The sequence below is a fragment of the Eurosta solidaginis genome, chromosome 5 (genome assembly GCF_040869045.1).
Source record: "Eurosta solidaginis isolate ZX-2024a chromosome 5, ASM4086904v1, whole genome shotgun sequence".
NCBI classification, from domain to species: domain Eukaryota; kingdom Metazoa; phylum Arthropoda; class Insecta; order Diptera; family Tephritidae; genus Eurosta; species Eurosta solidaginis.
The window spans coordinates 155206358-155232572 of NC_090323.1; the positions used below are offsets into that span (position 1 = coordinate 155206358).

At 39.7% G+C, this 26215-nt stretch overlaps 1 protein-coding gene across 18 annotated transcripts in view; it reads left to right on the top strand.

Moving 5' to 3' along the window:
* Positions 1-26215, top strand: part of Best2 (bestrophin 2) — a 179803-nt gene that overhangs the window by 109024 nt on the left and 44564 nt on the right. For all 18 annotated transcript variants that reach the window (XM_067791826.1, XM_067791829.1, XM_067791835.1 and 15 more), the window contains one exon: positions 21798-21908. In XM_067791826.1, coding sequence (XP_067647927.1) covers positions 21798-21908 — 111 coding nt within the window. The remainder of the gene's footprint in view (positions 1-21797; positions 21909-26215) is intronic.

A 26215-nucleotide genomic window follows, 5' to 3' on the forward strand; every position in this document is an offset into this window, starting at 1 on the left:
GGAGTCACAATCGTTTCCTACGCCGATGACTGCACAATAATGGCCAAAGGCCCAGGCCCAAAGATCGATGAGCTATGCAATAAAATAAACGGCTATCTCCCTGATCTCTCCAGTTTTTTCGCCTCGCGAAACCTGGCATTGTCACCGACTAAATCTTCCGCGACCTTATTTACAACATGGACGCCCCAAATGTCGACCATATTGAACATCCACGTCGATGGCACTACGCTACCGACTGTCCTACACCCCAAAATCTTGGGTGTGACGTTTGATCAGGATCTACATTTTGGTGCGCACGCAACCGCAATTGTTACAAGAATTCAGAGCCGTAATAAAATCCTCAAATCCCTTCCTGGCAGTACCTGGGGAAAAGATAAAGAAACGCTCTTGACCACATACAAAGCAATTAGCCAGCCGATTACGTGCTACGCGTCACCCATATGGTCGCCAAGCCTAAAAACCACCCACTGGAAGAAACTACAGGCATGCCAAAATACTGCTCTCAGAATCGCCACGGGCTGTCTTCTTATGTCCCCAGAACACCATCTGCATAATGAGGCGAGAATACTCCCCATCAGGGAGAGAAATGAGATGCTGACCAAACAGTTTCTGTTGAATACCCAGAAACCTGGGCATCCCAACAGAAATCTGATTGACGAACCAGCACCGCCTAGGGGCCTAAGGAGTCATCTCCGTAAGCATTTTGAGGAAATACGGCACCTGAGAACCGAGCCGTATGAAGCGGAAAAACACAAGCAGGTCCTTGGTGAACTCCATAGACAGGCGTCGGACCTTTATGTCGAGAATTGCCCGGTGAATCCAGTACTTGAAGAAAAATATCCAGAACTCGCAGAAGAGGAACGCGTACTCCCCAGGGAAACGCGTGTCACTCTTGCTCAACTTCGTTCTGGATACTGTAACAGGTTAAACTCTTACCTATCCAGAATCAACCCCGACATACAAAATGTATGCCCTGCTTTCAATGTGTCCCCACATGACACCAACCATCTCTTTAATTGTAATGTGGAACCAACGCCTCTAACACCCCTTTCCTTATGGTCCACCCCTGTTGAAACGGCAAGTTTCCTTGGACTCCCGTTAGAGGATATTGATGACAATTTGTGATCGGTCGCGGCTATTAGGTGGGGCGAGCATTGCTACAACAACAACAACAACAGAGTCACCCTTGCCAACCCTAATGGCGATATCTCGAAAAGGCGTCCACCTATAGACCTAGTGCCCACTCCCTCTTAAAATGCTCAGTAACACCTTTCGTTTGATACCCATATCGTACAAACATTCTAGAGTCACCCCTGGCCCACCCTAATGGCGATATCTCGAAAAGGCGTCCACCTATAGACCTAGTGCCCACTCCCTCTTAAAATGCTCAGTAACACCTTTCGTTTGATACCCATATCGTACAAACATTCTAGAGTTCCCCTGGCCCACCCTAATGGCGATATCTCGAAAAGGCGTCCACCTATAGGCCTAATGCCCACTCCCTCTTAAAATGCTAAGTAACACCCTTCGTTTGATACCCATATCGTACAAACACATCCTAGAGTCACCCCTGGCCCACCCTAATGGCGATATCTCGAAAAGGCGTCCACCTATAGACCTAATGCCCACACCCTCTTAAAATGCTCAGTAACACATTTCGTTTGATACCCATATCGTACAAACATTCTAGAGTCACCTTTGGTCCACCTTTATGGCGATATCTCGAAAAGGCTTCCACCTATAGAACTAAGGATCACTCCCTTTGAAAATACTCATTAACACCTTTCATTTGATACCCATATCGTACAAAAACACCTTCTAGAGTCACCCCTGGCCCACCCTAATGTCGATATTTCGAAAAGGCGTCCACCTATAGACCTAATGCCCACTCCCTTTTAAAATGCTCAGTAACACCTTTCGTTTGATACCCATATCGTACAAACATTCTAGAGTCACCCCTGGCCCATCCTAATGGCGACATCTCGAAAAGGCGTCCACCGATAGACCTAAGGCCCGCTCCCTCTTAAAATGCTCAGTAACACCTTTCGTTTGATACCCAAATCGTACAAACATTCTAGAGTCACCCCTGGCCCACCCTAATGGCGATATCTCGAAAAGGTGTCCACCTATAGACCTAATGCCCACTCCCTCTTAAAATGCTCAGTAACACCTTTCGTTTGATACCCATATCGTACAAACATTCTAGAGTCACGCTTGGTCCACCTTTATGGCGATATCTCGAAAAGGCGTCCACCTATAGAACTAAGGATTACTCCCTTTTAAAATACTCATTACCACCTTTCATTTGATACCCATATCGTACAAACACATTCTAGAGTCACCCTGGCCCACCATAATGGCGATATCTCGAAAAGGCGTCCACCTATAGACCTAATGCCCACTCCCTCTTAAAATGCTCAGTAACACCTTTCGTTTGATACCCATATCGTACAAACACATCCTAGAGTCACCCCTGGCCCACCCTAATGGCGATATCTCGAAAAGGCGTCCACCTATAGACCTAATGCCCACTCCCTCTTAAAACGCTCAGTAACACCTTTCGTTTGATACCCATATCGTACAAACATTCTAGAGTCACCTTTGGTCCACCTTTATGGCGATATCTCGAAAAGGCTTCCACCTATAGAACTAAGGATCACTCCCTTTGAAAATACTCATTAACACCTTTCATTTGATACCTATATCGTACAAAAACACATTCTAGAGTCACCCCTGGCCCACCCTAATGGCGATATTTCGAAAAGGCGTCCACCTATAGACCTAATGCCCACTCCCTTTTAAAATGCTCAGTAACACCTTTCGTTTGATACCCATATCGTACAAACATTCTAGAGTCACCCCTGGCCCATCCTAATGGCGACAACTCGAAAAGGCGTCCACCGATAGACCTAAGGCCCGCTCCCTCTTAAAATGTTCAGTAACACCTTTCGTTTGATACCCATATCGTACAAACATTCTAGAGTCACCCCTGGCCCACCCTAATGGCGATATCTCGAAAAGGTGTCCACCTATAGACCTAATGCCCACTCCCTCTTAAAATGCTCAGTAACACCTTTCGTTTGATACCCATATCGTACAAACATTCTAGAGTCACGCTTGGTCCACCTTTATGGCGATATCTCGAAAAGGCGTCCACCTATAGAACTAAGGATTACTCCCTTTTAAAATACTCATTACAACCTTTCATTTGATACCCATATCGTACAAACACATTCTAGAGTCACCCTGGCCCACCCTAATGGCGATATCTCGAAAAGGCGTCCACTTATAGACCTAATGCCCACTCCCTCTTAAAATGCTCAGTAACACCTTTCGTTTGATACCCATATCGTACAAACATTCTAGAGTCACCCTTGGTCCACCTTTATGGCGATATCTCGAAAAGGCGTCCACCTATAGAACTAAGGATTACTCCCTCTTAAAATGCTCAGTAACACCTTTCGTTTGATATCCATATCGTACAAACATTCTAGAGTTCCCCTGGCCCACCCTAATGGCGATATCTCGAAAAGGCGTCCACCTATAGGCCTAATGCCCACTCCCTCTTAAAATGCTAAGTAACACCCTTCGTTTGATACCCATATCGTACAAACACATCCTAGAGTCACCCCTGGCCCACCCTAATGGCGATATCTCGAAAAGGCGTCCACCTATAGACCTAATGCCCACACCCTCTTAAAATGCTCAGTAACACATTTCGTTTGATACCCATATCGTACAAACATTCTAGAGTCACCTTTGGTCCACCTTTATGGCGATATCTCGAAAAGGCTTCCACCTATAGAACTAAGGATCACTCCCTTTGAAAATACTCATTAACACCTTTCATTTGATACCCATATCGTACAAAAACACCTTCTAGAGTCACCCCTGGCCCACCCTAATGTCGATATTTCGAAAAGGCGTCCACCTATAGACCTAATGCCCACTCCCTTTTAAAATGCTCAGTAACACCTTTCGTTTGATACCCATATCGTACAAACATTCTAGAGTCACCCCTGGCCCATCCTAATGGCGACATCTCGAAAAGGCGTCCACCGATAGACCTAAGGCCCGCTCCCTCTTAAAATGCTCAGTAACACCTTTCGTTTGATACCCAAATCGTACAAACATTCTAGAGTCACCCCTGGCCCACCCTAATGGCGATATCTCGAAAAGGTGTCCACCTATAGACCTAATGCCCACTCCCTCTTAAAATGCTCAGTAACACCTTTCGTTTGATACCCATATCGTACAAACATTCTAGAGTCACGCTTGGTCCACCTTTATGGCGATATCTCGAAAAGGCGTCCACCTATAGAACTAAGGATTACTCCCTTTTAAAATACTCATTACCACCTTTCATTTGATACCCATATCGTACAAACACATTCTAGAGTCACCCTGGCCCACCATAATGGCGATATCTCGAAAAGGCGTCCACCTATAGACCTAATGCCCACTCCCTCTTAAAATGCTCAGTAACACCTTTCGTTTGATACCCATATCGTACAAACACATCCTAGAGTCACCCCTGGCCCACCCTAATGGCGATATCTCGAAAAGGCGTCCACCTATAGACCTAATGCCCACTCCCTCTTAAAACGCTCAGTAACACCTTTCGTTTGATACCCATATCGTACAAACATTCTAGAGTCACCTTTGGTCCACCTTTATGGCGATATCTCGAAAAGGCTTCCACCTATAGAACTAAGGATCACTCCCTTTGAAAATACTCATTAACACCTTTCATTTGATACCTATATCGTACAAAAACACATTCTAGAGTCACCCCTGGCCCACCCTAATGGCGATATTTCGAAAAGGCGTCCACCTATAGACCTAATGCCCACTCCCTTTTAAAATGCTCAGTAACACCTTTCGTTTGATACCCATATCGTACAAACATTCTAGAGTCACCCCTGGCCCATCCTAATGGCGACAACTCGAAAAGGCGTCCACCGATAGACCTAAGGCCCGCTCCCTCTTAAAATGTTCAGTAACACCTTTCGTTTGATACCCATATCGTACAAACATTCTAGAGTCACCCCTGGCCCACCCTAATGGCGATATCTCGAAAAGGTGTCCACCTATAGACCTAATGCCCACTCCCTCTTAAAATGCTCAGTAACACCTTTCGTTTGATACCCATATCGTACAAACATTCTAGAGTCACGCTTGGTCCACCTTTATGGCGATATCTCGAAAAGGCGTCCACCTATAGAACTAAGGATTACTCCCTTTTAAAATACTCATTACAACCTTTCATTTGATACCCATATCGTACAAACACATTCTAGAGTCACCCTGGCCCACCCTAATGGCGATATCTCGAAAAGGCGTCCACTTATAGACCTAATGCCCACTCCCTCTTAAAATGCTCAGTAACACCTTTCGTTTGATACCCATATCGTACAAACATTCTAGAGTCACCCTTGGTCCACCTTTATGGCGATATCTCGAAAAGGCGTCCACCTATAGAACTAAGGATTACTCCCTTTTAAAATACTCATTAACACCTTTCATTTGATACCCATATCGTACAAACAAATTCTAGGGTTACCCCTGGTGCACCTTTATGGCGATATCCCTAAATGGCGTCCATCCATAGAACTATGGCCTACTCTCTCTTAAAATACTCTTTAATACCTTCCATTTGATACACATGTCATACAACCACATTCCATGGTTACCCTAGGTTCATTTTCCTACATGGTGATTTTCTTTATTTTTTTTCCATAGCTCTCAACTGAGTATGTAATGTTCGGTCACACCCGAACTTAGCCTTCCTCAATTGTTATACTCAGTTGAGCAGAGCTCACAGAGTATATTAACTTTGATTGGATAACGGTTGGTTGTACAGGTATAAAGGAATCGAGATAGATATAGACTTCCATATATCAAAATCATCAGTATCGAAAAAAAATTTGATTGAGCCATGTCCGTCCGTCCGTCCGCCCGTCCGTCTGTCCGTTAACACGATAACTTGAGTAAATTTTAAGGTATCTTGATGAAATTTGGTATGTAGATTCCTCGGCACTCATCTCAGATCGCTATTTAAAATGAACGATATCGGACTATAACCACGCCCACTTTTTCGATATCGAAAATTTCGTAAAACCGTAAAAATGCGATAATTCATTGGCAAAGGCGGTTAAAGCGATGAAACTTGGTAGATGGGTTCACGTTATGACGCAGAATGGAAAATTAGTAAGATTTTGGACAATGGGTGTGGCACCGCCCACTTTTACAAGAAGGTAATTTAAAAGATTTTTCAAGCTGTAATTTGGCAGTCGTTGAAGATATCATGATGAAATTTGTCAGGAACGTTACTACTATTACTATATATGTGTTAAATAAAAATTAGCAAAATTGGATGAAGAACACGCCCACTATTTAAAAAAAAATTTTTTTTAATTCAAATTTTAACAAAAATTTAATATCTTTACTGTATATAAGTAAATTAAGCCAAAATTCAACTCCAGTAATGATATGATGCAACAAAATACAAAAATAAAATAAAATTTCAAAATGGGCGGAGCCACGCTTGTTTGTCTAGAATACTTTTACTGCCATAAGTCGAACAAAAATTTACCAATCCTTCTCAAATTTGGTAGGGTCATAGATTCTATGATGGTAACTGTTCTATGTGAAAATGGGCGAAATCGGTGGAAGCAACGCCCAGTTTTTATACACAGTCCACCGCCTGTCCTTCCGCTCGGCCGTTAACACAATAACTTGAGCAAAAACCGATATATCTTTACTAAACTTAGCCCACGTACTTATCTGAACTCACTTTATCTTGGCATAAAAAATGGCCGAAATCTGACCATAACCACGCCCAATTTATCGATATCGAATATTAAGAAAAATGAAAAAAATGCCATAATTCTATACCAAATACGAAAAAAGGGATTAAACATGGTAACTGGATTGGTTTATTGACGCAAAATATAACTTTGGAAAAAACTTTGTAAAATGGGTGTGACACCTACCATATTAAGTAGAAGAAAATGAAAAAGTTCTACAAGGCGAAATCAACAGCCCTTGGAATCTTGGCAGGAATACTGTTAGTGGTATTGCATATATAAATAAATCAGCAGTACCCGACAGATGATTTTCTAGATCACCTGGTCCACATTTTGGTCGATATCGCGAGAACGCCTTCACATATACATCTAAGGGCCACTCGCTTTTAAAACCCTCATTAATACCTTTAATTTGATATCCATATCGTACAATCACATTCTAGAGTCACCCCTGGCCCACCCTAATGGCGATATCTCGAAAAGGCCTAATGCCCACTCCCTCTTAAAATGCTCAGTAACACCTTTCGTTTGATACCCATATCGTACAAACATTCTAGAGTCACCCCTGGCCCACCCTAATGGCGATAACTCGAAAAGGCGTCCACCTATAGACCTAATGTCCACTCCCTCTTAATATGCTCAGTAACACCTTTCGTTTGATACCAATACCGTACAAACATTCTAGAGTCACCCCTGGCCCACCCTAATGGCGATATCTCGAAAAGGCGTCCACCTATAGACCTAATGCCCACTCCCTCTTAAAATGCTCAGTAACACCTTTCGTTTGATACCCATATCGTACAAACATTCTAGAGTCACCCTTGGTCCACCTTTATGGCGATATCTCGAAAAGGCGTACACCTATAGAACTAGGGATTACTCCCTTTTAAAATACTCATTACCACCTTTCATTTGATACCCATATCGTACAAACACATTCTAGAGCCACCCTGGCCCACCCTAATGGCGATATCTCGAAAAGGCGTCCACCTATAGACCTAATGCCCACTCCCTCTTAAAATGCTCAGTAACAGCACATTCTAGAGTCACCCCTGGCCCACCCTAATGGCGATATCTCGAAAAGGCGTCCACCTATAGACCTAATGCCCACTCCCTCTTAAAATGCTCAGTAACACCTTTCGTTTGATACCCATATCGTACAAACATTCTAGAGTCACCCCTGGCCCACCCTAATGGCGATATCTCGAAAAGGCGTCCACCTATAGACCTAATGCCCACTCCCTCTTAAAATGCTCAGTAACACCTTTCGTTTGATACCCATATCGTACAAACACATTCTAGAGTCACCCCTGGCCCACCCTAATGACGATATCTCGAAAATGCGTCCACCTATAGACCTCATGCCCACTCCCTCTTAAAATGCTCAGTAAGACCTTTCGTTTGATACCCATATCGTACAAACATTCTAGAGTCACCCTTGGTCCACCTTTATGGCGATATCTCGAAAAGGCGTCCACCTATAGAACTAAGGATTACTCCCTTTTAAAATACTCATTACCATCTTTCATTTGATACCCATATCATACAAACACATTCTAGAGTCACCCCTGGCCCACCCTAATGGCGACATTTCGAAAAGGCGTCCACCTATAGACCTAATGCCCACGCCCTCTTAAAATGCTCAGTAACACTTTTCGTTTGATACCTATATCGTACAAACATTCTAGAGTCACCCCTGGCCCACCCTAATGGCGATATCTCGAAAAGGCGTCCACCTATAGACCTAATGTCCACTCCCTCTTAAAATGCTCAGTAACACCTTTCGTTTGATACCCATATCGTACAAACATTCTAGAGTCACCCCTGCCCACCCTAATGGCGATATCTCGAAAAGGCGTCCACCTATAGCCCTAATGCCCACTCCCTCTTAAAATGCTCAGTAACACCTTTCGTTTGATACCCATATCGTACAAACACATTCTAGAGTCACCCCTGGCCCACCCTAATGACGATATCTCGAAAAGGCGTCCACCTATAGAACTAAGGATTACTCCCTTTTGAAATACTCATTACCATCTTTCATTTGATACCCATATCATACAAACACATTCTAGAGTCACCCCTGGCCCACCCTAATGGCGACATTTCGAAAAGACGTCCACCTATAGACGTAATGCCCACTCCCTCTTAAAATGCTCAGTAACACTTTTCGTTTGATACCCATATCGTACAAACATTCTAGAGTCACCCCTGGCCCACCCTAATAGCGATATCTCGAAAAGGCGTCCACCTATAGACCTAATGCCCACTCCCTCTTAAAATGCACAGTAACACCTTTCATTTGATTCCCATATCGTACAAACACATTCTAGAGACACCCCTGGTCCACCTTTATGGCGATATCTCGAAACGGCGTCCACCTATAGAACTAAAGCCCATTCCCATTTAAAATACTCATTACCACCTTTCATTTGATACCCGTATCGTACAAACAAATTCTAGAGTCAGCCCTGGTCCACCTTTATGGCGATATCCCTTAATGGAGTCCATCCATAGAACTATGGCCTACTCTCTCTTAAAATACTCTTTAATACCTTCCATTTGATACACATGTCATACAACCACATTCCAGGGTTACCCTAGGTTCATTTTCCTACATGGTGATTTTCCTTATTTTGTCTCCATAGCTCTCAACGGAGTATGTAATGTTCGGTTACACCCGAATTTAGCCTTCCTTACTTGTTTTGAAATAACTTTTTAACAAAAGGTGGACAAACGAAAATTTTTCCTGGACAAACGTGGACAAACGATATACAAACGAATGGCATTTGGTTTTTTTAATTACTCGCAAATGGAGGTGCCAACTTCACACACGATTTTTGTTTTTTTGAAATAACTTTTTAACAAAAGGTGGACAAACGAAAATTTCTCCTGGACAAACATGGACAAACGATGGGCAAACGACGGACATACGATTTAGCACAATAAAGCGAAACAAAAATTTTTTTGGGTTTTTCGAAAAAAAAAAAATTTGTTTAACTTTTTAACAAAAGGTGGACAAACGAAAATTTTTCCTGGAAAAACGTGGACAAACGATGGACAAACGAATGGCATTTGGTTTTGTTAATTGCTCGTAAATGGAGGTGCCAACTTCACACACAATTTTTTTTTTTTTGAAATAACTTTTTAACAAAAGGTGGACAAACGAAAATTTCTCCTGGACAAACGACGGACATACGATTTAGCACAATAAAGCGAAACAAAAAATTTTTTGGGTTTTTTCGAAAAAAAAAAAAAATTTTTTGTTATAACTTTTTAACAAAAGGTGGACAAACGAAATTTTTTCCTGGACAAACATGGACAAACGATGGGCAAACGACGGACATACGATTTAGCACAATAAAGCGAAACAAACATTTTTTTGGGTTTTTTCGAAACAAAAAATTTTTGTTATAACTTTTTAACAAAAGGTGGACAAACGTGGACAAACGTGGACAAACGATGGACAAACGAATGTCATTGGTTTTTTTTAATTACTCGTAAATGGAGGTGCCAAATTCACACACGATTTTTGTTTTTTTGAAATAACTTTTTAACAAAAGGTGGACAAACGAAAATTTTTCCTGGACAAACATGGACAAACGATGGGCAAACGACGGACATACGATTTAGCACAATAACGCGAAACAAATTTTTTTTTGGGTTTTTTGGAAAAAAAAATTTTTGTTAAAACTTTTTAACAAAAGGTGGAAAAACGAAAATTTTTCCTGGACAATCGTGGACAAACGATGGACATACGATTTAGCACAATAACGCGAAACAAAATTTTTTTTGGGTTTTTTTGAAAAAAAAAATTTTTGTTATAACTTTTTAACAAAAGGTGGACAAAGGAAAATTTTTCCTGGACAATCGTGGACAAACGATGGACAAACGAATGGCATTTGGTTTTTATACTCAGTTGAGCAGAGCTCACAGAGTATATTAACTTTGATTGCATAACAGTTGGTTGTACAGGTATAAAGGGATCGAGATAGATATAGACTTCCATATATCAAAATCATCAGTATCGAAAAAAAATTCGATTGAGCCATGTCCGTCCGTCCGTCCGTCCGTCTGCCCGTTAAAACGATAACTTGAGTAAATTTTGAGGTATCTTGATGTAATTTGGTATCTATGTTCCTGGGCACTCATCTCAGATCGCTATTTAAAATGAACGATAGCGGACAAAAACCACGCCCACTTTTTCGATATCGAAAATTTCGAAAAATCGAAAAAGTGTGATAATTCATTACCAAATACGCATTAAGCGATGAAAGTTGGTAGGTGAGTTGAGCTTATGACGCAGAATAGAAGAGTAGTAAAATTTTGGACAATGGGCGTGGCACCGCCCACTTTTAAATGAAGGTAATTTAGAAGTTTTGCAAGCTGTAATTTGGCAGTCGTTGAAGATATGATGATGAAATTTGGCAGGAACGTTACTCTTATTACTTTATGTCTGCTTAATAAAAATTAGCAAAATCGGAGAGCGACCACGCCCACATTTTTAAAAAAATTTTTTTTAAATTCAAATTTTAAAAGAACTCAACTCCAGTAATGATATGGTGCAACAAAATACAAAAATAAAAGAAATTTTCAAAATGGGCGTGGCTCCGCCCTTTTTCATTAAATTTGTCTAGGATGCTTTTAATGCCATAAGTCGAACAAAAATTAACCAATCCTTGTGAAATTTTGTAGAGGCTTAGCTCCTAGAACAATAACTGTTTTCTGTGAAAAAGGGCGAAATCGGTTGAAGCCACGTCCAGTTTTTATACACAGTCGACCGTCTGTCCTTCCGCTCGGCCGTTAACACGATAACTTGAGCAAAAATCGATACATCTTTACTAAACTCAGTTCACGTACTTACCTGAACTCATTTTTTATTGGTGTAAATCCGACTATGACCACTCCCACTTTTTCGATATCGAAAATTACGAAAAATGAAAAAAATGCCATAATTATATACCAAATACGAAAAAAGGAATGAAACATGGTAATTGTATTGGTCTATTGACGCAAAATATAACTTTAGAAAAACTTGGTAAAATGGGTGTGACACCTACCATATTAAGTAGAAGAAAATGAAAAAGTTTTGCAGGGCGAAATGAAAAGCCCTTGGAATCTTGGAAGGAATACTGTACGTGGTATTATATATATAAATAAATTAGCGGTACCCGACAGATGATGTTCTGGATCACCCTGGTCCACATTTTGATAGATATCTCGAAAACGCATTCACATATTCAACTAAGGGCCACTCCCTTTTAAAACCCTCATTAATACCTTTAATTTGATACCCATATCGTACAAACATATTCTAGAGTCACCCCTGGTCCACGTTAATGGCGATATCTCGAAAAGGCGTCCACATATAGAACTAAGGCCCACTCCTTTTTAAAATACTCATTAACACCTTTCATTTGATACCCATATCGTACAAACAAATTCTAGAGTCACCCCTGGTTCACCTTCATGTCGATATCTCGAAAAGGCGTCCACCTATAGAACTAAGGCCCACGCCTTTTTAAAATACTTATTAACACCTTTCATTTGATACCCATATCGTATAAACAAATTCTAGAGTCACCCCTGGTCCACCTTTATGTCGATATCTCGAAAAGGCGTTCACCTATAGAACTAAGGCCCACGCCCTTTTAAAATACTCATTAACACCTTTCATTTGATACCCATATCGTACAAACAAATTCTAGAGTCACCCCTGGTCCACCTTTATGGCGATATCTCGAAAAGGCGTCCACCTATAGAACTAAGGCCACACCCTTTTAAAGTACTCATTAACACCTTTCATTTAATACCCATATCGTACAAACAAATTCTAGAGTCACCCCTGGTCTACCTTTATGGAGATATCTCGAAAAGGCGTTCACCTATAGAACTAAGACCCACGCCCTTTTAAAATACTCATTAACACCTTTCATTTGATACCCATATTGTACAAACGCATTCTAGAGTCACCCCTGGTCCACGTTTATGGCGATATCCCGAAAAGGCGTCCACCCATAGAACAAAGGCCCACTCCCTTTTAAAACACTTATTACATTTTTCGTTGGACACCCATATTGTACAAACGCATTCTAGAGTCAACCCAGGTCCACTTTTATAACGATATTCCGAAATGCGTCCACCTATAGAACTTAGGCCCACTCCCTTTTAAAATACTCATTAACATCTTTCATTTGATATCCATATAGTACAAACAAATTCTAGAGTCACCCCTGGTCCACGTTTATGGCGATATCTCGAAAGGGCGTCCACATATAGAACTAAGGCCCACGCCCTCTTAAAATACTCATTAACACCTTTCATTTGATACTCATATCGTACAAACAAATTCTAGAGTCACCCCTGGTCCATCTTTATGGCGATATTTCGAAAAGGCGTACATCTATAGAACAAACGATGGACAAACGAATGGCATTTGGTTTTTATACTCAGTTGAGCAGAGCTCACAGAGTATATTAACTTTGATTGCATAACAGTTGGTTGTACAGGTATAAAGGAATCGAGATAGATATAGACTTCCATATATCAAAATCATCAGTATCGAAAAAAATTCGATTGAGCCATGTCCGTCCGTCCGTCCGTCCGTCTGCCCGTTAAGACGATAACTTGAGTAAATTTTGAGGTATCTTGATGAAATTTGGTATCTATGTTCCTGGGCACTCATCTCAGATGGCTATTTAAAATGAACGATAGCGGACAAAAACCACGCCCACTTTTTCGATATCGAAAATTTCGAAAAATAGAAAAAGTGTGATAATTCATTACCAAATACACATTAAGCGATGAAAGTTGGTAGGTGAGTTGAGCTTATGACGCAGAATAGAAGAATAGTAAAATTTTGGACAATGGGCATGGCACCGCCCACTTTTAAATGAAGGTAATTTAGAAGTTTTGCAAGCTGTAATTTGGCAGTCGTTGAAGATATCATGATGAAATTTGGCAGGAGCGTTACTCTTATTACTTTATGTCTGCTTAATAAAAATTAGCAAAATCGGAGAGCGACCACGCCCACATTTTTAAAAAAAATTTTTTTAAATTCAAATTTTAAAAGAACTCAACACCAGTAATGATATGGTGCAACAAAATACAAAAATAAAAGAAATTTTCAAAATGGGCGTGGCTCCGCCCTTTTTCATTTAATTTGTCTAGGATGCTTTTAATGCCATAAGTCGAACAAAAATTAACCAATCCTTGTGAAATTTGGTAGAGGCTTAGCTCCTAGAACAATAACTGTTTTCTCTGAAAAAGGGCGAAATCGGTTGAAGCCACGTCCAGTTTTTATACACAGTCGACCGTCTGTCCTTCCGCTCGGCCGTTAACACGATAACTTGAGCAAAAATCGATACATCTTTACTAAACTCAGTTCACGTACTTACCTGAACTCATTTTTTATTGGTGTAAAAAATGGCCGAAATCCGACTATGACCACTCCCACTTTTTCGATATCGAAAATTACGAAAAATGAAAAAAATGCTATAATTATATACCAAATACGAAAAAAGGAATGAAACATGGTAATTGTATTGGTCTATTGACGCAAAATATAACTTTAGAAAAATCTTGGTAAAATGGGTGTGACACCTACCATATTAAGTAGAAGAAAATGAAAAAGTTTTGCAGGGCGAAATCAAAAGCCCTTGGAATCTTGGAAGGAATACTGTACGTGGTATTATATATATAAATAAATTAGCGGTACCCGACAGATGATGTTCTGGATCACCCTGGTCCACATTTTGGTAGATATCTGGAAAACGCCTTCACATATTCAACTAAGGGCCACTCCCTTTTAAAACCCTCATTCCTTTAATTTGATACCCATATCGTACAAACATATTCTAGAGTCACCCCTGGTCCACGTTTATGGCGATATCTCGAAAAGGCGTCCACATATAGAACTAAGGCCCACTCCTTTTTAAGATACTCATTAACACCTTTCATTTGATACCCATATCGTACAAACAAATTCTAGAGTCACCCCTGGTCCACCTTCATGTAGATATCTCGAAAAGGCGTCCACCTATAGAACTAAGGCCCACGCCTTTTTAAAATACTCATTAACACCTTTCATTTGATACCCATATCGTACAAACAAATTATAGAGTCACCCCTGGTCCACCTTTATGGCGATATCTCGAAAAGGCGTCCACCTATAGAACTAAGGCCCACACCCTTTTAAAGTACTCATTAACACTTTTCATTTAATACCCATATCGTACAAACAAATTCTAGAGTCACCCCTGGTCTACCTTTATGAAGATATCTCGAAAAGGCGTCCACCTATAGAACTAAGACCCACGCCCTTTTAAAATACTCATTAACACCTTTCATTTGATACCCATATTGTACAAACGCATTCTAGAGTCACCCCTGGTCCACGTTTATGGCGATATCCCGAAAAGGCGTCCACCCATAGAACAAAGGCCCACTCCCTTTTAAAACACTTATTACACTTTTCGTTGGACACCCATATTGTAAAAACGCATTCTAGAGTCAACCCAGGTCCACTTTTATAACGCTATTCCGAAATGCGTCCACCTATAGAACTTAGGCCCACTCCCTTTTAAAATACTCATTAACATCTTTCATTTGATACCCATATAGTACAAACAAATTCTATAGTCACCCCTGGTCCACTTTTATGGCGATATCTCGAAAAGGCGTCCACATATAGAACTAAGGCCCACGCCCTCTTAAAATACTCATTAACACCTTTCATTTGATACTCATATCGTACAAACAAATTCTAGAATCACCCCTGGTCCATCTTTATGGCGATATTTCGAAAAGGCGTACATCTATAGAACTTAAACCCACGCTCTTTTAAAATACTCATTAACACCTTTTATTTGATACCCATATCGTACAAAATAAATTCTAGAGTCACCCCTGGTCCACGTTTATGGCGATATCTCGAAAAGGCGTCCACATATAGAAGTAAGGCCCACGCCCTCTTAAAATACTCATTAACACCTTTCATTTGATACTCATATCGTACAAACAAATTCTAGAGTCACCCCTGGTCCATCTTTATGGCGATATTTCGAAAAGGCGTACATCTATAGAACTTAGGCCCACTCCCTTTTAAAATTATCATTAACACATTTCATTTGATACCCATATCGTACAAACAAATTCTCGAGTCAGGCCTGATCCACCTTTATGGCGATATCCCTAAATGGCGTCCATCTATAGATCTATGGCCCACTTCCTCTTAAAATACTCTTTAATACCTTCCATTTGATACACATGTCATACAAACACATTCCAGGGTTACCCTAGGTTCCTTTTACAACATGGTGATTTCCCTTACTTTGTCTCCACAGCTCTCAACTGAGTATGTAATGTTCGGTTACACCCGAACTTAGCCTTCCTTACTTGTTTTAATTACTCGTAAATGGAGGTGCCAACTTCACACACGATTTTTGTTTTTTTGAAATAACTTTTTAATAAAAGGTGGACAAACGAAAATTTTTCCTGGACAAACATGGACAAATGATGGGCAAACGGCGGACATACGATTTAGCACAATAAAGCGAAAAAAAATTTTTTGGGTTTTTCCGAAAAATGTTTTTCTTATAACTTTTTAACAAAAGGTGGACAAACGAAAATTTTTCCTGGACAAACGTGGACAAACGAATGGCATTTAGTTTTTTTAAATACTCGCAAAAGGAGGTGCCAACTTCACACACGATTTTTTTTTTGAAATAACTTTTTAACAAAAGGGGGACAAACCAAAATTTTTCCTGAACAAACATGGATAAACGGTGGACAAACGAATGAGATATGGTTTTTTTAATTATTGGCCCAAGTAGGTGCCAACTTCACAGAGCTAACAAATATATATTTTTCATGCTATTCAAAGCTAATCGATTGCTTTTGATTAACAAATCGATGTACTGACGATAACTTTTTTAAAAATCGATAGATTTTCGATACTAAATCGATAGCTTTTCGATACTAAATCGATAGCTTTTCGATACTAAACTCTTACAATGTAAATTATTCTTCGAGAACGGTTGTTATCCATAAGAAACCGATAACAAACCAATAAGATGCCGACAACAACCGGAAAATAACAGCCCGGTAATATTTCATACTTAAAACGAATTTTTCCGAACTCTGCCATATAGCAGCAAAATGATCCGGAAATAGTCGCTTATAGTTGCTATTTTAAAATATGCTCAATAACACCTACCAAAATTGATCTCGATATAGTACCTAAAGCAACCCCGAGGTGATGTCGCCGAACAGTTCTGGAAAATATACGTTCGAGATGTAGTATGCTTTTTCTGATTTAAGTTTTTTGGACATAACAATTACTTGCAGACTATTACCATGATCAACTGTTACGTTTACATTATGTTAATTCTAACAGAGCAAATGAAAGACTTACCATTCCAGAAAAATATTTCGTTCGCAACTTAAAGTTTTAAAAGAACCTTAGGCAATGAAACACACTAAACGATCTTATTGATAGTGAGGTAAAATGCAATTCTGCTTACAACGGAGAGCTTACCGTCAAAATGAAGAGATAGAGACATGCACTTGCAGGAAGCGTTAAATACTTTAATAGTTAAAGTTTTGGCGGCCACCGTGGTGTGATGGTAGCGTCCTCCGCCTACCACACCGGATGCCCTGGATCCAACCCCGGGCAAAGCAACATCAAAAATTTTAGAAATACGGGTTTTCAATTAGAAGAAAATTTTTCTAAGCGGGGTCGCCCCTCGGCAGTGTTTGGCAAGCGCTCCGGGTGTATTTCTGCCATGAAAAGCTCTCAGTGAAAACTCATCTGCCTTGCAGATGCCGTTCGGAGTCGGCATAAAAATCATGTAGGTCCTGTACGGCCAATTTGTAGGGAACATCAAGAGGAGCACGACGCAAATTGGAAGAGAAGCTCGGCCTTAGATCTCTTCGGAGGTTACCGCGCCTTACATTTATTTTTTTTAGTTAAAACTGGATGTTTTTGAACCTTGACCAACGACGTTAGATCAATATTTTATAAATATGGAGGCTAAAAATGTCAGCTCCGCACCCTTCTTCGCAACTTCTACACCGCCCAGGGAATCGGTTTTTAAATCCCTATAGCTCTAGGAATTCACCTAACCGAATGAAGCTTATTGGGTATCTGGGTCAAATAGAATAGTGCCATAGTACGGAAGGATTCCCGTTTACAAACGCATTATGTCATGAAATCTCCCAGCAACATTCATAATCATAATCTGTAAGCTCTGAGTGAGCTTGAAGCTATAAACAAAATACGATGCTAATATTTTCCACATCAACTCCTTCCAGATACCGGTCTAATATTCAAATATTCCTTGATTTTTGGAATTAATTTACCTGATATTATCTAGCTTGTTAAAATGTTTATGACAACAACAATGACAACAATTTAATTTATATCTATATTTATGAAGCATATTTGTTTGATAATTTTCCGACGCATGTGTCGTATTCGTTAGTCATTTGTACATATTTAAATACATATGGAAATGGACGATTACCTGTTTGGATGCATCAGTTTTCTGATGAATGACCCCAAGCTCATATCAAACAATGCGGTAGGCTAAAAATATGCTGACATATGTACAAAGCTAGATACACAAATATGTAGATATTAAATAGCCATCTGATATTTTTTATATTACGAGATAAATAAGTGAGGATGTTGCAGGCTTCTCTTCGATTCATATGTAAATATACTAATTCTATTTTGTTACTTACTTATTTAATTGGCGCTTAACCGTTTATCTGCCAATTGGTCACACCAAGGGAGTTTAAATCGTTTTCCACCTGGTCGTTCCAGCGGAGTGGGGGCCGCGCTCTACCTCTATTTTCATAGGCGGGTTCCGATAGAAACACTTTCTTGGCCGGATCGTTATCTTTCATTCGCATAACATGGCCTAGCCAGCGCAGTTGCGTAGAGGTCCATAAATCGTTCGAAGAACTTTTCTCTCGAAAAGTCCCAGAGCCGCTTCATCTGATGTTGCCATGGTCCATGCTTTTGCACTATATAGAGGGACGGGAACGATAAGTAACTTGTAGAGTATGACTTTCGTTTGCCGAGAGAGGATTTTATTTTCAATTGCCTACCCAGTCCAAAGAAGTATTTATTGTCAGGAGTGATTCTTCGCTGGATTTCAGAGCTGATGTTGTTGTTAGTATTGATGCTGGTTCCCAAATAAACGAAGTCCTTTACTTATTTAATTGACGATTAACCGTTTAACGGTTATGGCCGAAAAGAAGCCCTTCACTATTTCGAAATTATGGCTGCCAACAGGTGCGTGGGTGCCAAGGCGCATTTGAAGTCACTCTTTGCTCGATGACAGCAGGTACTTACTTCGTTTTGTCCTCATTCACCATCAAACCCACCTTTACCGCTTCTTTTTCCAGTTTGGAGTAACCAGAACTAACGGCGCGGGTGTTTAGGCCGATGATATCAATGTCATCAGCATATGTCAGAAATTGCATGCTTTTACAGAATATTTTTCCAGAGCGGTGAAGTTATTTTGTTATCGACACTAAAAACTGCTATCAAAACGAGTTCGGAAGTCATTTATGGCGGTGTCGAGCATATGTGGTCTGAAACGATTGTGAAGTGTTTTCAGGATGTTTTTTTCTGCTTATAGGAAAACTATTCAGTAAAATCATTTAAGCTATACAGCTGCTTCCCTTTTCTTTCTTTGCCTCTTCTTGATATAGACTCCTTTCATCAATACTATCAACTCGAAAAAAATTCCTTATTGGGCCATGTCCATCTGTCCGGTAACACGATACTTTGATAAAAAAGTAATATATGTTTACAAAATTTCATACACTGCCTATCTGTACCCAGAACAGATTAGTATTGGAACCGTTCAAGGTTATTCCAGCTTATATATACATATTGTAACAAATTTACTTAAATTCAGCTTATTTGCAACGTTCGTATCGCTAAACTGTTGGATAAATAACTCCATTATTCAATAATGCAAAATGGTAATTATTAGATTACTTCACAATACCACTTATACTTCGCAACCAATATCGTGCTTAAATCAAACTGATTAGGGACTAATCAGCTTCTGCTGCTTTTATACTCTCTGCTGTCTCGTTCGCATACTTCTAGGCGTTTCTTCTGCTAGATTTTTCTACTTGTTTACCAGCTATACGCGTCGCTTTTGTATCTGTATTTTGTAGCCTTTCGCATAGCCATATGCGCGAGTATATGTGAGTAATGATGATTGCATACTTTTGTGAGTATCTCAGATATATGCATGTGTTTGTGCGTATCTCTCCGCTACTTGTATGTACATATGTGTAGACATAATGATTGATTTGTTTATGTACATACAAGTGACTGCTTAGTATCGGCTTAGAGCTGATAGTATCCCTTAGTGTTGCTAATATTCGTCACAATTTATACATATATATATCTCCACTTTATAAAAATTAACAAAATCAGTCGGCCGCCCTCTTTTCAAAAAACTGATATGGAGATTTCGAAAAGTTGGAAAAAAAATAATAATTCATAGCCAAGAATCGATAGAGTGATGAAACTTAGTACGTGGGGTGACTTTATGATGTTAAATAGAAATTTCTAAAAGTTTTGGAAAACGGCCGTGGCACCGCCCACATTCAAAAGAAGAAAATTTAGAAGTTGTTAAGCCATAAATCCATTGAAGATATCATGTTGAAAATTGGCTTGGTGGTTATCCTTGCTATTATATGTATAAACATTTTGTGAAAATTAACAAAATCGGTTGAAAATAAAATTCAATGTCTATCAAGTTCATGCTGATAGTTTGGAAACAGTTTATACTTTTTGCCTTGAAAGATTTTCAATGGGATTCCTTGTATAATCTACCCCTTATACCAATCGGCTGAAACTCATGAATACCTTTTCCTTCCCTTGTCAGTCTTTGAGAGATGCTTAGACTAAATTTTATGATCAAAACAGTGAACGGTTTTGTTTCTATTCCCTTTCTTAATTTTAATGTTCCTTCTCGGCCAACCAGACATTTTAAGCTCTTTTCCTTAACCAATTAGAACAGGGGTCCACTCCATATCATAATTTTGCTCTTTTCTCGACTTTGAATTAAATGAGCCCTCCCTCAGTCTGTGTCAATATTATAACTCTCACTCAACCACAAGTAATAGTTCGGAGTCGCGTTTTAACATTGAACAATCTATTCCTTCCTCTCCTAATAATTAGTAATTTATTTAGCCTGCTAATGCCTAATGAGTTTTCTTTACAAATCATGGGCTTCTTCAAACTATTTATATGATGTTATTAGCACACAAACCTATTGAGGGTTTTCTTAGCTGATGAGTTTAAAAATTCTCTCCAGCTAAGCAGTTTTAGATCTCAATGCTTAACAAATCCCTGGCTTTAAACAAGGAGGCAAAAAAAAAAAAAAAAAACTTTGCGCCATGCGGATGCGCCCATCGTATCGGTTGGGCGGGCATTGGGGGACAAAATATTGGAACTTATTAAGACAGCAATTGTTTTATAGCTTGTGTATGAGTAGCATCGAAGTGGTATCGAGGAACAATTATAGGGATTTTATGTTCGGGAATTCCGTTTTTTGGAGTATCCATACTTAAGATATTCGCATTTATTCTAGAAGTATAACTATAAGGTTTTACATAAACAGAAACTGATTATTTTTTATGCAGCAACCAGGAAATTAGAACCAATGAAGAAAAGCGTGCAGCTATTAAATCCAACACTAAAGAAGGAATGATTAATCAGATTCCACGTTTTATGGTCAATTACAAAGTTTCGAGAAACATTGTTCCCCTTGTTCTGTTAACTTTTTCAATGAAACTTACCGGTTTTTCTATTATCTACATTCATTAATAGCGTATTTATTTATTAAGTATTTTTATGTATATTTTGTTATCTAAGTTTTACTTAACCAAGGCATCAAACAATTTTAACCACATTTTTTTTTTTGTTTTTCCATTTTCTCGTTTCATTTTTAGATGGCGTGGCAGCGTGTACAAATTAATTTGGCGTGAATTAATCGCTTACTTGTGTCTATATTATACAATTAATTTAGTCTATAGATTCGTATTAAATGAACAACAACAAATGTAAGTATAAAACAACAATTTTTTTTTTGTTAATTAATGTATGTTGTATTTCAATATGGAATACATATTCACCTACTCATTCTAAAAACTTAAAAAGATCTACAGTTGTAAACTAGAACTGTTACTTTTAAATGAAGCGTCAGATGTAATGCTAGAGGGTCATATAGAAATGAGAATGGACAATTGTAAATACGAAAGCGTCATATGGAAATTAGAATAGTCAATTAGAAATGAGCAAGCGTCAATTGTAAATACGATAGTATCATGAGAAACAGTGAGGCGTAAAAAAGAAAGCATATTTTCAATATGAGAAATCGTCATTTTTAATTGCGAGCGGCCCATACATCCATTTATTCGGAACGATATCACTGCGTAGAGCGTCGTCGGTCGACCGACAAAGGGGTCCGCTTAGCATGAGTACATGAACTGCTTCAGTTGTTTTACGAAGGGAGCAGCAGGCGAATGATTTAAACGACCTAGTTTTGGCGTGCGACAAGGGGCCTTGCCATCCGAGAATCGAGTCAGCGGGAGCCGATGCCAAACGGCAGTGCTACATTTAGCACTGTGCTCGCCAATGATGATCCTCATCGACACTCTTTAGGGTGAAGTAAAAACACTGGTGCAGGGAGTCACTACCATGCCAGTCACAAGCATATGTTGTAGAGCAACAGCTTTCTCGTTTGCAAGTGGCTATTATTATTTCCCCATGACGCTTTCGCATTTAAACTGGACAATTCTCATTTCTATATGACGCTTTCACATTCACAATTGACTTTTGGGAGCGTGTCATTATTCTGTATTACAAAATTCTGGGTGACAAAATTCTGTAAATTGCAAAAAAATTCTGCTTAAACAAAATCGGCTTTTTTAAAATTCTGCTTTTTAAAATTCTGCTTTCTAAAATTCTGCCAAATATATTATACATAAAATTAAGCCAAATACCGCACCCTAGGCTACAGGTCATTGTTCCGACGATTACTGTTTGAAGTGCTCTGTAGAAGTGTTAAAAGGTCATTAATTTTTTCGGAAAATCGGCTAAAAAGTCCATCTCACCTGTCAATCCTCTCAGTGGTACCACACACTATCAGAAGAAAACTCAGAAAAGAAAGTGATTTCGGACCATAGGGCTTCGACAGATAAAAGCCATTGTTAGAAGTATACAAAATGACACGATACAAAGAGCGGTTTACAAATATTACCGTTAGATATTTATGCAGACCTCTGCTTACACAAAATCCTATATTGGGCACTCAGTCACATATTATCTTCTATCAGTACTGAGACGACATCGTGGATTAAACTACAGCCGACACACTACTCCAGAGCAAGTAAATCGGGTTTGGATCGCTTTTGACAGATATTAAACACAAGCACTATCTTAGTACAATTGAAGCTCACGCTGAGTATATAATGTTCGGTTACACCCGAACTTAGATACCTTTACTTGTTATAAAATATCTATGGTAACTTTAAGAGAAATGGGCCAAATATACGTAGATATAAGTTATGTTAGGTTGATTGAGCGGCAGCTGCCCAATTCTTTCATCAGCTGAGCATAAAGTGATTTCACCTCATGATCCTTTATACAGATAATACGTCCGTTGCTTTCAAAGATTTTAATCGCTCCGTATGGGCTCGTATTCGACAATGGGACTGAAGGAGTTGGTAAGCGCAATGCAAAGCTTTATAGTTTCACAGCTTACCCAACTCAATTGTCAATCTCGCCTGGCCAAGGTGAATCCCGTTACAAACATATTTAGCAGTCGAGGCTCTTTCGCCCCAAGTTTCTCATGGAACCAGGGAGTAGGGGTGAGATGGCCTAGAAGGTTAAATTTGATCATAAAAAATGGTCCCCGAGATGGTTGGGCTAGTACCTTATTCGTGCTTGTTACTAGGTGAACACCAATAAGGGAGACTTAGTTCGGGTGTAACCGAACATTACATACTCAGCTGAAAGCATTGGAGACAAAATAAGGGAAAATCACCATGTAGGAAAATGAACCTAGGGTAACCCTGGAATGTGTTTGTACGACATGTGTATCAAATGGAAGGTATTAAAGAGTATTTTAAAAGGAAGTGGGCCATAGTTCTTTAGGTGGACGCCATTTCGGGATATCGCCATAAAGGTGGACCAGGGGTGACTTTAGAATTTGTTTGTACGATATGGGTATCAAATGAAAGGTGTTAGTGAGTATTTAAAAAGGATTGGCCTTATTTCTATTGGTGGACGCCTTTTCGAGATATCGCCACAAAGGAGGCCCAGGGGTGACTCTAGAATGTGTTTGTACGATATGGGAATCAAACGAAAGGTATTAATGAGTATTTTTAAAGGGAGTGAGCCTTAGTTCTATAGGTGGACGCCTTTTCGAGATATCGCCGTAAAGGTAGACCAGGGGTGACTCTAGAATGTGTTTGTACGATATGGGTATCAAATGAAAGGTGTTAGTGAGTATTTTAAAAGGAATTGGGCCTTAGTTCTATAGGTGGACGCCTTTTCGAGATATCGCCATAAAGGTGGTTCAGGGGTGACTCTAGAGTGTGTTTTTACGATATGGGTATCAAATGTAAGGTGTTAGTGAGAATTTTAAAAGGGAGTGGGCCATAGTTCTATAGGTGGACGCCTTTTCGAGATATCGCCGTAAAGGTGGACCAGGGGTAACCCTAGAATGTTTTTGTACGATATGGGTATCAAATGAAAGGTGTTAATGAGTATTTTTAAAGGGAGTGGGCCTTAATTCTATAGCTGGACGCCTTTTCGAGGTATCACCATAGAGGTGGACCAGCGGTGACTATAGAATGCGTTTGTACGATATGGGTATCAAATGAAAGGTTTTAATGGGTATTTTAAAAGGGAGTGGGCCTTAGTTCTATAGGTGGACACGTTTTCGAGATATCGCCATAAAGGTGGATCAGGGCCGGCTCTAGAATTTGTTTGTACGATATGGGTATCAAATGAAAGGTGTTAATGAGTATTTTTAAAGGGAGTGGGCCTTAATTCTATAGCTGGACGCCTTTTCGAGGTATCGCCATAGAGGTAGACCAGCGGTGACTATAGAATGCGTTTGTACGATACGGGTATCAAATGAAAGGTTTTAATGGGTATTTTAAAAGGGATTGGGCCTTAGTTCTATAGGTGGACGCTTTTTCGAGATATCGCCGTAAAGGTGGACCAGAATGTGTTTGTACGATATGGGTATCAAATGAAAGGTGTTAATGAGTATTTTTAAAGGGAGTGGGCCTTAGTTCTATAGGTGGACGGCTTTTCGAGATATCGCCGTAAAGGTGGACCAGAATGTGTTTGTACGATATGGGTATCAAATGAAAGGTGTTAATGAGAATTTTAAGAGTGAATGGGCCTTAGATCTATAGGTGGACACCTTTTCCAGATATCGCCATAAAGGTGGACCGGGGGTTTTTACGATATGGTTATCAAATGAAAGGTGTTAATGAGTATTTTAAAAGGGAGTGGGTCTTAGTTCTATAGGTGGACGCCTTTTCGAGATATCGCCATAAAGGTGGACCAGGGGTGACTGTAGAATGTGTTTGTACGATATGGGTATCAAATGAAATGTGTTAATGAGAATTTTAAAAGGGAGTGGGCCTTAGTTCTATAGGTGGACGCCTTTTCGAGATATCGCCATAAAGGTGGACCAGGGGTGACTCTAGAATGTGTTTGTACGATATGGGTATCAAATGAAAGGTGTTAATCAGAATTTTAAAAGGGAGTGGGCCTTAGTTCTATAGGTGCACGCCATTTCGGGATATCGCCATAAAGGTGGACCAGGGGTGACTCTAGAATGTGTTTGTACGATACGGGAATCAAACGACAGGTGTTAATGAGTATTTTTAAAGGGAGTGGGCCTTAGTTATATAGGTGGACGCCTTTTCGAGATATCGCCATAAAGGTGGACCAGGGGTGACTCTAGAATGTGTTTGTACGATATGGGTATCAAATGAAAGGTGTTAATGAGAATTTGAAAAGGGAATGGGCCTTAGTTCTATAGGTGGACACCTCTTTCAGATATCGCCATAAAGGTGGACCGGGGGTTTTTACGGTATGGGTATCAAATGAAAGGTGTTGATGAGTATTTTAAAAGGGAGTGGGTCTTAGTTCTATAGGTGGATGCCTTTTCGAGATATCGCCATAAAGGTGGACCAGGGGTGACTCTAGAATGTGTTTTTACGATATGGGTATCAAATGAAAGAGAATTTTAAAAGGGAGTAGGCCTTAGTTCTATAGGTGGACGCCTTTTCAAGATATCACCATAAAGGTGGACCAGGGGTGACTCTAGAATGTGTTTGTACGA